A 12,891-nucleotide genomic window follows, 5' to 3' on the forward strand; every position below is an offset into this window, starting at 1 on the left:
ATCGCCACTTTAATTCGTTAATAACTTTATATGGGTGTGAGTACTAACGTTGTGCTTGGAGTACTAACCGGTACTAACGTAGTACTAACGATTGACACTACTTTTGTATAATTTGGAGAAGATTTACAAAAGTGGCGATTCTGGCTTGACGTCAAGTGAATATCGCCACTTTAATTCGTTAATAACTTTATATGGGTGTGAGTACTAACGTTGTGCTTGGAGTACTAACCAGTACTAACGTAGTACTAACGATTGACACTACTTTTGTATAATTTGGAGAAGATTTACAAAAGTGGCGATTCTGGCTTGACGTCAAGTGAATATCGCCACTTTAATTCGTTAATAACTTTATATGGGTGTGAGTACTAACGTTGTGCTTGGAGTACTAACCAGTACTAACGTAGTACTAACGATTGACACTACTTTTGTATAATTTGGAGAAGATTTACAAAAGTGGCGATTCTGGCTTGACGTCAAGTGAATATCGCCACTTTAATTCGTTAATAACTTTATATGGGTGTGAGTACTAACGTTGTGCTTGGAGTACTAACCGGTACTAACGTAGTACTAACGATTGACACTACTTTTGTATAATTTGGAGAAGATTTACAAAAGTGGCGATTCTGGCTTGACGTCAAGTGAATATCGCCACTTTAATTCGTTAATAACTTTATATGGGTGTGAGTACTAACGTTGTGCTTGGAGTACTAACCAGTACTAACGTAGTACTAACGATTGACACTACTTTTGTATAATTTGGAGAAGATTTACAAAAGTGGCGATTCTGGCTTGACGTCAAGTGAATATCGCCACTTTAATTTTTTTAATAACTTTATATGGGTGTGAGTACTAACGTTGTGCTTGGAGTACTAACCAGTACTAACGTAGTACTAACGATTGACACTAGTTTTGTATAATTCGGAGAAGATTTACAAAAGTGGCGATTCTGGCTTGACGTCAAGTGAATATCGCCACTTTAATTCGTTAATAACTTTATATGGGTGTGAGTACTAACGTTGTGCTTGGAGTACTAACCAGTACTAACGTAGTACTAACGATTAGTATATTTTTCATTTAATTATTAGTAAGTGGCGATTTTGACTTGACAAACGTTCTTGAACCAGCACTTTCGTCGTAGGGAGTATATTACTATTACTGTATCCACTATCAGTACCCTGCTGGTGGTGGGGTGGGGGCGAGCGGGGCGACGGCCTCTGGCTCCGAAGAATGAGGGCGCAAAATTCAGAGGAAATATATTACTCATGTTAGGAAAATGCATGTGCACATATATAAAATGGAAGGAAAAAGTTATAAAAAGTGCTCAAAATCAAAGAAAAGCATGGTTTACCTGTCTCGCACTTTCTCCTGAAATCGCAAAATACATATGTTCATAGGTTGAACCAAAAATTGTGACAACACTTCTCACATCAGGGACTGGGTCTCAGAATTACAAGTGTTTTGTGGCTGATAAGAAAATGTGAGGCCATGAAGAGTTGCGTGTGGGAGCGACTGTGTGTTATTCGCTCAAAAACAGCAGTATGGTGTGTTATTCGGTCAAAAGCAGCACTACTGTGTGTTATTCGCTCAAAAGCAGCACTACTGTGTGTTATTCGGTCAAAAGCAGCACTACTGTGTGTTATTCGCTCAAAAGCAGCACTACTGTGTGTTATTCGGTCAAAAGCAGCAGTATGGTGTGTTATTCGGTCAAAAGCAGCACTACTGTGTGTTATTCGCTCAAAAGCAGCACTACTGTGTGTTATTCGCTCAAAAGCAGCAGTATGGTGTGTTATTCGGTCAAAAGCAGCACTACTGTGTGTTATTCGGTCAAAAGCAGATTTACCGTGTGTTATTCGGTCAAAAGCAGCACTACTGTGTGTTATTCGATCAAAAGCAGATTTACCGTGTGTTATTCGGTCAAAGCAACACTACTGTATGTTATTCGGTCAAAAGCAGCACTACTGTGTGTTATTAGCTCAAAAGCAGCAGTACGGTATGTTATTCGGTCAAAAGCAGCAGTAAGGTGTGTTATTTGGTCAAAAGCAGCATTACTGTATGTTATTCGGCCAAAAGCAGCACTGTTGTGTGTTATTTGGCCAAAAGCAGCAGTACAGTAAAGTAGAGGAGGAAAACTGAAGGGCAATAACAATGTTTCGGAAAGACGAACAAAGTTCGTGGACCAAGATTGAAGTGGGACATGGACAGAGACTCCGTGACGACCTTTTCGCCAAAATTAAGGAACCACTTCTCGGGGAGTACTACGACACAAGAGAACCATATGGCGGTCCCTGAGGAATATCGACAAAGATTGACGCGGTGACAGTGTACGAGCCTTCTTCACGTGTAACAGGTGATAGAGAGGCAATTACACTGAAGGAATGTAATACGTGTCCTTTTGTGCATAAAACCTGGAACGAATTACATTACTTTTTATTCAGCCGGATTAAATTTCGTAAAAAGTACCAGAGTTTTACGTAACTTGATATGTGTTTCTTTTAAAGTCTAAATAGGTCAGGAGCAAAAAGGATAAATGCAGCTGTGAGTATATACGAGGAAGGATCAGAAGCTAAAGTTACCAGGCCGATATTTCTGGAGTTTCGTCAGTTATAAGAGGAATGAGGAGTGTGTGGTAATTTTTTTAATACATGGAGTTGGCAACTGTGCAGAGTTTCAGCAATCCGCTACCTACGGCACTAGTTGTATGTAAACACAAATGGCGACTCGTTTAGAAAACTAGCTTTACGAAGAATTCCGCTCAGTTATTCGATTTCTGTGGGCGAAACATGTAACTGCGGCTGAAATTCACTGGCAGCTGGTAGATGTTTGCGAAGAGACTGTAATGTCTCGTCAGCGTGTTACAGAATGGCGTCGAAAGTTTTCGGCTGGTAGAGAAAACGTCACCAACGAGAAGCACAGTGACAGACCCAACACTACATCAACAGATATGAACACAGATCGCGTGGAGGAGCTGATTCAAGACAACAGGAGGATCACGTTACGGCACCTGATGGAAAAATTGGGAATGTCATTCGGAAGCGTCCATCACATTGCTGAAATTCGAAGATGAAAACTTTGTGACAACGTGGCTGAACACGCAAAGACAGGATTGTTATTACAAGGGAATCTTCAAACTCATGTCTCAACCGATATGGAGCCTACGTCGAAATATAACCTAATGTATGTACTATCTGTTGGCTGTATTGGTTGTATGAAATAATATGGACACGTTTCACTTCAGGCTTTGTAACCTTACTTTCTGATTCCACCTCGTATAACTCTCCTAAAATTATCAGGTTTTCATGAAACCTAACGTGTGCTTAATCTAAAACTTCTCATTGGGTTCTACTATTTTAAATTAAAATTAGTCACAAGCAAAGGATGAAATCACCTCATCTTTAAAATCATTTAGACCCGATCTATGTTAGATCAAAATTCCCACCAAACTATAGTTCCAACGTGTATAATGCTCAGTTGTACGCAATTTTAAGATTGCATACATATTTGATGCAATGTGTTATTTCCATCCAGAACTGCATCAAGTAGCTGTTACATAAAATAAGGCTTACGAAAAGTCATTATTTATGGGAACAATGATTTCCTTCCTTCTTTGCACGTACTTGCACCTCTCACGAGCATAAAATTTTCTTCTAGACAAGGGTAAACGTGACTGTTGGTCATTGTTGGTAGCCGACATAATTACAGGCAGGTTATATGTGCATGTACTTATTCACAGTACATCGAAGTGAATTTTCTTTCCATTAAAATCTCCGTGGATGACGGTTTTTTGTGAATAGCTCCTAAGAAGAAAACAACTTCCCCTAATGTTCAAACCATGAACTTGCCTTGTGGTCTCTACTTTAATTCAAGGGCTAGCTATCTCAATTCTAGTCAGCGTTACTACAAGCGTGGGATATTATCGAGATGTATGGGCTAGACGAATGAAAGGAAAGCTGTAACGCGACATTCTGATACTGGGTTGTGGCTAAGCAGACAGACAAGACGTGGCAACACCGCAGCCTTCTCATTTGCTAACAACATTTAAAGAGAACTCAGAGCACCGCCTTCATAAGCCACAAACGTAATCTCGTAGCATAGTATTATTGGAATAATAATATAATTATATAACAAAAATATTAATACTAACAGGTAAAACTTATTACATCAATCTTAGAACTGGTTGTTAAAAGATTTGAATGACACTGCTTTGCATCTTATTTGAGTAACTTATTTTGGACAAACAGGAAAATTACCTTACCTTGGCCAATAAAAACAGTGAAACAAATACAAAAAATAATTGCATTCATAGAAAGGAACATTAGGAATTAGAAAAAAACACTATATTTTTTTAATTCTATCGAACCAAAAACTAAAAATAAGGTACTCAAGAACATGTAAATATATTTTCCTTTACAAAAATACAAGGAATTTAAGAAAATAAATATATATTTCCACATCATTCGCAACACTGAAATACCACTATTATTGTTTTTAAAAAATACGTTTAGAAGTTGTAAATATATATAATATATGTACACTCTGTGATATAAAAATGTACAAGACGACGTCAAACTGGAAAACTGGAACTTCCTTTGGCACTTGTACGACAGTTCGTTTTGTTCGTTGTTTTGTTGAATTTCAACAAATTTCTTTGTTCTTTTTCTGTATATTTTGAAATTGTTTACTTAAATTTCTAACACTCTTTCCAATCGTATATTCGAGCCTTGCTAACATCTAACCCTGTTTTGCTGAGAAGTTTGTTGATTTCTGCCATTCGTGAGGCCGGAAGCCATGGTTTTCGTGCCACTACTGAAGACCACTCGTGTACCATTTGACCTTCTGCAGCGGAACAATATGTGAGGACCATGTGGCTATTCGGAACGGCCCATACCACCACGGTCTGTAGAGGATCTGCAAAATAAATAAATAAAGAAATAAGTGTACAATAGTATTAGTGTTCAACGGAAAATATGTAGTCCAAAGATTAGACATACACGAATTATTAGATCTCGTTGAGTAGGATTAGGAATTAGATTTCTGGGTTGTCAGCATCTAATGCCATTTAGCCCATCACACGTATGAGGGATGACGTTCCTCGGCGAGCACACTATCCGATGAAAGGGAAGGCAGAAAGGATTGGGGAAGGAAGTTGAGTTGATTTTGAGTTTAACGTCCCGTTCAGCAGCGAGGCTATATGAGGCGTGGACCTACTGATTAACGTGGAATCCGAACTACATGAGCTCCCTCCGGGAAACGAACCCGGGTCTCCCACTCCAAAGGCGCGTATGCTAACCGCTTGGCCACGGAGGAGCTCTGGGGAAGGAAGGAAGCGGCATGGGACCATCCTGACATTTGTCTGGTGTGAATGAGAAAAATCCACGAAAAACCTCACTAAAGATGGCTAAAAAGCTGTTATAATTTTTCGATCGAGTGTTCCCAATGGAAATCGAACCCGGGACAACTCGCACTAAAGGCGAGACGTTAGCGGCTACGCCATGCGGAGCAACAAGTTCTGGTTGAGCTGAACAAAATTATGAACAAAAGAGGCAAGACATGGCAACACTGCATGCATCTCTCTCATTGGCTGACAGCATTTTAAAGGGACTCGGAGCCGCAAACGTACTCTTTTAGCATAGTATGATTGGAATAATAATACATAATAACCAGGGGTGTAGCCAAGGGCGGCCCATCGGGGCCAGGCCCCCCCAAATGACCAGCTTTTAAAACATCATAGTAAAATTATCTCGCTTCACTCATTTAAAAGTAAGGGGGGCGCGGTGGCTCAGTGGTAGAGCGTTCACCTCTGGTGCTTGGGGTCCCGGGTTCGATCCCAGCCCCCGCCAAGTGAACTTTGTGGTGGACAAACACCGTGTGCGTGGGTTTTCTCGGGGTTGTCCCGTTTCCTCCCACTCTCTTCATTCCACCATTTCACTCATCTCTCATCATCACCGTCTCCTTTAGCCTAACCGGCATAACCGTGGGACGTAAAACTTAAAGATTTCATTTTTTTTTCATTTAAAAGTAACAAAGTTTATTGACAATTAATAATGGTAAAATAGTAAGGAGAAATATTGTTTTTCCATACCGATCGAAAAATAGTATAGTATCTCTTCCTTATACCGATCGAAAAATAGGATACTTTTTGTGACAGCAGATTACACAATTTACTGCGATTTATATTTGACAGTTTGAAGACAAATGTTTTAACAAGGTACTACAAATACAGCCATAAAACAAAGGTACTAAACTGATTTGTAAGTACAGTATATTTTTATATGCTTTAACAAGGGTTTTAAAAGACATAGAGGATGGAAAATTTGGTAAGAAACAATGCTTTTGTTCAATTTGGATTTCATTCGGTCTCTGTTTTATTTCTCCTCAGTGTAATAAAATAATTATGTTTTTTAGTCACGAATAAGAAATAAATATTTTTGTCAGGAAATTTCAAAGAAAATCAATCTTGTGTAGATAGGTTTTGTATACAAGGTCTTAAATTTAAATATAAAGGTAACCAAGAAAAGTTTTGTTGCTTTTTCACCCACCACCTTCGAACATCGATATGTCACCTAACCTGGAAGATCAAAAATAGTCCCCATCAGCATCGACGATCTTTTGAAAACGTTCTGGAAGGCCATGGAATCCATCGCGGTAGAACTTGGTGGGCCGTGAAATTAAGAAAGTATCAGGTCATTTTGGACTTTTACTAGGAATTTGAACTGGCGTCCTCTAAGGTGATTGTCCAAAGAAAGGAACAGGTGATAATCGGACGGTGCAATACGGGGGAATATAGTGGTTGCAATATTGTTTCCCATCCAAGGCGGAAAATGGTGTCCTGAGCATCCTAGCCACGTGGGACTTAGCGTTGTCGCGTAAACGAGGAGAAGTGATGGCTGCAATTCAGAAGATGGCTCCAGAGTTTTGAGTTTTTGTTGAGCACAGCTCAACTGCTGACACTACACAGTTGCATTGATACTCTGACCAGCTGGTAGCGGTTCCCGATGCATGAGCACCAAACACACAGAAGGACCTTCTTCTGGTGCAGTGCTGGTTTCGGCTGTTTTGAAATCGGTTCATGGGATGCTAACCAATGATGACGGCCCCGTGGAGCTTCGTATAGGACACACTTTTTATCACATGTCAACGCCCTGTCCAGAAATGGCTCCGAAACAGAAAATAAACACAGGCGACTGCCGCGTTGCCTTCTAGCCCAGAGTCAAAATATTTGAGACCAATCGACCCAACTTGTAGTGCTTCACAAGTTGATGGATGTGCAACCGAATGGTTTCTCCACACGCTGAATTGTAGTCCCAGTTCCTCTTTGTACATGTGTTGGTCTTCTGGCACGTGGTGTTTTCGGGTGTTCCGTCATTGTCCTTAAACTTGTTAAACCATCGCTGCAATGTCCGCGTCGTCACGACACCCTCACCAAAGGCCTGGCTTATTTTCTGTCCCGCTACAGCGGCGTTTGACCTCCATTTGAACTCGTTCAGCATATATGCTCTTATGACGCTCTGTGGATGTCCCATGTTCCCTCTGTCTTTACGCAAGTTCACGGTGTGTCTGAATTGCCACAACCAGGTAGTATGTTGGATACACCCACACCAACAACTGACGTTCGCGTGGAGCTCCTCTGTGGCTAAGCGGTTAGCGTACGCGCCTTTGGCGCGGGAGACCCGGGTTCGATTCCCGGCGAGAGCTCATGTGGTTCTGATTCCACGTTAATCAGTAGGTCCACGTCTCATATAGCCTCGCTGCTGAAAAGGGACGTTAAAACTCAAAATCAACTCAACTCAACTGACGTTCGCCTTATCTCCACTCGCATTCAACTCACGGTGTGATGTCCAATTGAACACAGTTCTCCACGAAAAGGGACAGAACTTTCTTGGTTACCTTTATAGTTATGCACAAAAGTATAGCGTTTGGTCCCGGGCAGTAGTTCTTGATTAAGCATAATAAAAACTATCTTGAATATAATTTATGGATAATAATAATAATAATAATAATAATAATAATAATAATAATAATAATAATAATAATAATAAGAAGAAGAAGAAGAAGAAGAAGAAGAAGAAGAAGCTAAAATAGTGTTTTTAGTTTTCCAGATGGAAACCAAAATTTTCCTTTCTTTCAGGCCTCAAAAACACTAGCAGCAACACATTTTTTGGCTTTGTACATTGTAGCTGGCCCCCCTCAAAAACGACGCCCCCCCCTACACAAACCTGCTGGCTACACCCCTGATAATAACAATATTAATACTAAACCAAAAGTTATGTGGGGGGTTGACCGAAGTTTGGGGGTATGTCCACCAGTATTAGTCACTATGCATGGGCGGCGCTATGGGGGGCATGGGAGCATTGCCCCCAAACATTTCGACAAAATAATTAGTTACTCATATTAACTTCACACTCATCTAGGAAGTATTCTACAGGTCCGAGATCGACCCAAAGGTCCCCCAGCAGACAATTCCTAATTACACCTATGGGTAGTATTGCATTGATATTATTCTACACTCGGTAAAACGATAAGAATTTTAAAGTACGTACATCCACCTATATTCTCAGCAAAAAATAATAAAACTAAATAGTTTTTATAAGAGAAGAAAGAATACAGATATAGTGTAAGATTAATTTTTAAGGTTCATCAACTACTTCTTTTCTATAGCCATCATAGTTTTCTTAAGAAAGAGTAGAAGTGTTTGTTGCAAAATGTAACTGAAATATTTCAGTTTAACGTCCCACGATTATGTCCTTTTCGGCTAAGGGAGACGATGATTAAAGCTAGTGAATGATGATCAAAGAATTAGTGGAATGAGAAAGTGGGAGGAAACGGGAGTACACCGAGGACACCCATGGACACGATGTTGGCCAACACAAACTTACTTGGTCAGGGATCGAACCAGGGACAAAATGTTTGTTATGAAGTTTGAAGGCGGGTCTGGACCCGATGAACCACCCCCATGAGTACGCCCCTGATAAATTATCATGTTTAGTTTTCGAAAAATCGAGAAAGACTAATGTTTTATAAGCTTAAAAACTGATGCAGTATGATAAACACGCCACATACAGTCAACTCCCTTTTAACTGCCCTTCGGCTTAATCACCTATCTACCAAGAAATATATTATTATTGTTAACAGGTATACTTGGTGCTCCATCCATACTTTGAAATTCTGGTTTTAACGAAAGAAGGAGAGGAATTCTATTTTTTTCTCAATATATAAGTATAACTTCGAGTTTCATCATCAGGGAGAAACAAGTGAACATTTGAAATGATTTAGGATCGACATAGGTTTTTATCATTTAGCTTAGATTGAAATGCGTATTCTAAAGGAGAAAGGGGTTTAAATTCTCGCAAAGAATAATGCATAAACTTACTCTATGCCGTGCGAAAAACAGAAGCAAACGTTGAAATAAGAGATCTAAGTCGTAGATTAATACTAGAACGACAGGAGCGGTCAATTTGACGGCTGGGGAAATTGAACTTGATACAAAAATCACAAATATCAATAGAAATATGTAAGATTCTAAGAATGCGTCAGGAATACATTGTTTTATACCATGAGTGTACAAACATTTATTATTTTTAATTTATATAATTATTTACGGCATGTATAGGCTACCTAGAACGACGGCTGCGGTCTTATTGATCGCATGGTTTCTTCTTCACTAAATGATAAGAGTAATGCTAAGATAAGAGCTTCAAACACCACGACTGACTTTCAGATTATTATTATTATTATTATTATTATTATTATTATTATTATTATTATTATTATTATTATTATTATTTCCATCAATGATTTTGAGAATTGTACGTGATTCTATTCGTGCACGATTGTTCCACCTAAATGTGTTTTCGTCAACTAATAACAGAAATCACGTGATATTGAGTCATCCCTCATTAGCCACGTGGCATGACGGAAACAAAGGAACATATCGTTAGTGCAGTGTTGTGTTCGCACGACGAAATATGTCTCGCCCTCGAGGTCTGAATAATAAAAGATATCGTTCGATATCTTAATAGTCTTCTTAGTGACCAGTCTGGAAGTGACACTGATGCACAGGACTTTGAGCTAAGTAGTGAAGATGAAGATCAATCTCATGATATGGACTAGGGATGGCCACAAAGTTCCGGTTCCGGCGGAACCGGTTCCGCGAGGAACCGGTTCTTGGAGATCCGGTTTTCAGAACCCGTTCTGGAACCGGTTCCGGACCTGGATCCGAAAACCCGGTTCCAGAACCGGATCTTAGGAACCGGTTCCAGATCTGGATCTTAGGAACCGGTTCCAGACCTGGATCCGAAAGCCCCCAAAGACCCGTAAATGAGGCATAAAGATCACCTTCAAAAATAATGCAAAGAGGACCATGCGCTTGTGCCTTCCTCGCCCAGACACGCTTGTGCCCCCAGAAAAAAAATTTTGGTCCACCAGTGGGTGTTTAGCCAAATGAGTGGGCCAGTTTGCCTGTTTAACCAATGAGTTTGCCAGTTACCCAGTTTATTTAGCCAAATGAGACAAGCTGCCGCCGCCTGGGCGCCTGCCTGTCGCTTCCACCATTTCATCTAGCATACTGTTCACAGCTTGCCAGCAGCTCGGTTTAGCGTAGGGATGGTCACAAAGTTTCGGTTCTAGCGGAACCGGTTCCAGACCTGGATCCGAAGAACCGGTTCCAGACCTGGATCCGAAGAACCGGTTCCAGACCTGGATCCGAAGAACCGGTTCTAGACCTGGATCCGAAAAACCGGATCTTCTAGAACCGGATCCGTTCAGACCCGAAAACCGGTTCCACTAGGAACCGGTTCTGGCCATCCCTAATATGGACAATCACAGTTCGGAAAGTGATGTGGAAACCGACTCTGTTGAAGAGGGAACTAGTTCCGGCAGTGGGAATGGTGGTCCTCAAAGCGTTACTAAACGGCGTGACAAACATCTTGGCATTTGAAGACGGCGCTCCAAGTTCCCTTTAAATGCTGCTAGTAAATGAAAGGCCAGCGGTATGCCACGTTTATTTTGTACACATCCACGTCTATCCCCTGCCACCTGATCGCGCTGTAGTTTGTCTACTTATCCATAGGCACGCCCCTTTACCACTTGGCAACGTCGCGTCAGAGCTTGCGTTTTGTTCATTTAGCTGAAATGCCAAGATGTTTGTCGCAGGCTTTAGTTCAATCTCTCAAAGTTCCAATTTGATTTCAAGTGCTACTTCTCTAAAAGCCAGAGATGAAACAGTGTGGATTGAACATGATCCAACTTGTTTTTCTCAGTCAAAGAAACTTGCGCAGCACAATATTCTACGTGAAAAACCTGGATCAACACCATATTCGAAACGTAATATTTGTGAAGGAAGCCCTGTGAGTGCATGGAAATTTTTGATAAGTGGTCATATGCTAAACCATATATAAAAAAAAGTGCACAGAATCAGAAGCTGCTAGACAAACGGGTAACAACAGTTGGAGTGTTAATGTTGAAGAACATAGTAAGTTTATTGGTGTGCTGTATGCTCGGGGGTTTTATTGTGCGAAAGGTGTTGAATTGAACAGCCTGTGGTCAGAAAACTGGGTGATTCCTTTTTTCAAAAACTCCATGCCAAGAGAGCGTTTCAAGAGTATTCTTCGTTACTTGCGCTTTGATATGAAGGAAAACCGACAATGTCGAAAAAAGCAAGATAGATTTGTTCTCATACCTGAATTTTGGGGTCAATTTACTGAAAATTGCATATTATGTTATGCAGCTGGAGAGACACTGTGTGTTGATGAGTAGTTGTTTCCGACAAAGGCACGTTGCCCGTTTACTCAATATATGGCAAATAAGCTTGATAAATTTGGGATTAAATTTTGGATAGCTGCGGATGTGGATACGAAATATTTTCTCAACGGAATGCCATACCTTGGAAAGGACGACAACCGACCTCAGAATGAGATCTTATCAGAATATGTGGTTCTTCGATTACTAGATCCTTTTCTGAACAAAGGAAGAAACGTGAGTACAGATAATTTTTTCACGTCACTTAGCCTAGCAAAAAAACTGGAGATTAAGAAAAGCAGCATTGTAGGCACCATGAGAAAATCAAGACTGGAAGTACCAGATGAAATAAAATGAAGTAAGGAACCATTTTATTCAACAAAGGTTCTGAAATATGACGATATTAGTCTTACAGTATACCAAGGCAAACGCAACAAAAATGTACTAATTTTGAGCTCTCTTCATCCGGATGTGCTAATTGGATCAGATGCAAAGAAGAAACCAAACACAGTGGTATACTACAATAACACGAAATATGGTGTAGACATATTAGACCAAATGGCTAGAAAGTACTCTGTGAAACCTGGTTCACGAAGATGGCCGGTTCATGTTTTTTGTAATATGCTAGACTTCGCCGGGATTGGATATTGTACACAAAAGTCACAGAACAGAGGATAAGTAAAAGGAAATTTCTTCAAGATTTGGCCGTTGAACTCTGCACTAAACAATGTCACAACACAAAACGACCAGCAGCTGGAACTCCCTCCAACAGTCCACTGGTAAAGAAACCTCGTCGTCAATGTTACGTTTCGAAGTGTCGCAACAAATCTCCAGATGTCTATGACAATTGTAAACAACCGATTTGCGGCAAATGTACAAAAAAGTGACGAAGATTTGCGTACAGTGTCACGTTGATTGAAACTGTCATGCAAAATGTACATTGAAACGGTGTTGTCAGTGGAATTGTATTTATAGGACATCTATTTGTAAGAAAATCATTTATCCTTTACAGAATGTGTATTTTATGAAATAGTGTTACGGAAAAGATTGTGTTGCCACTGGAAATAATATTGTTCAGTAATTGTATTCATTAAATAATTAAATATAATCCAAGTGAAAGAAAACAGTAATATTAAGTGTTTTTTGTTGCATTAAAAA

At 40.1% G+C, this 12,891-nt stretch overlaps 1 protein-coding gene across 1 annotated transcript in view; it reads right to left on the bottom strand.

Moving 5' to 3' along the window:
- Nucleotides 1–4,375: 4,375 nt before the first annotated feature.
- The window catches only part of LOC145692032 (uncharacterized), a 163,479-nt gene continuing 154,963 nt past the window's right edge, over nt 4,376–12,891 (bottom strand). Inside the window, exon 3 of the mRNA XM_081767326.1 lies at nt 4,376–4,905. Within this exon, the coding sequence (XP_081623452.1) occupies nt 4,688–4,905 (218 nt within the window). The 3' untranslated portion in view covers nt 4,376–4,687. The remainder of the gene's footprint in view (nt 4,906–12,891) is intronic.

The sequence above is a fragment of the Thermobia domestica genome, chromosome 8 (assembly GCF_964235325.1).
Source record: "Thermobia domestica chromosome 8, izTheDome1.hap1.1, whole genome shotgun sequence".
NCBI lineage: Eukaryota > Metazoa > Arthropoda > Insecta > Zygentoma > Lepismatidae > Thermobia > Thermobia domestica.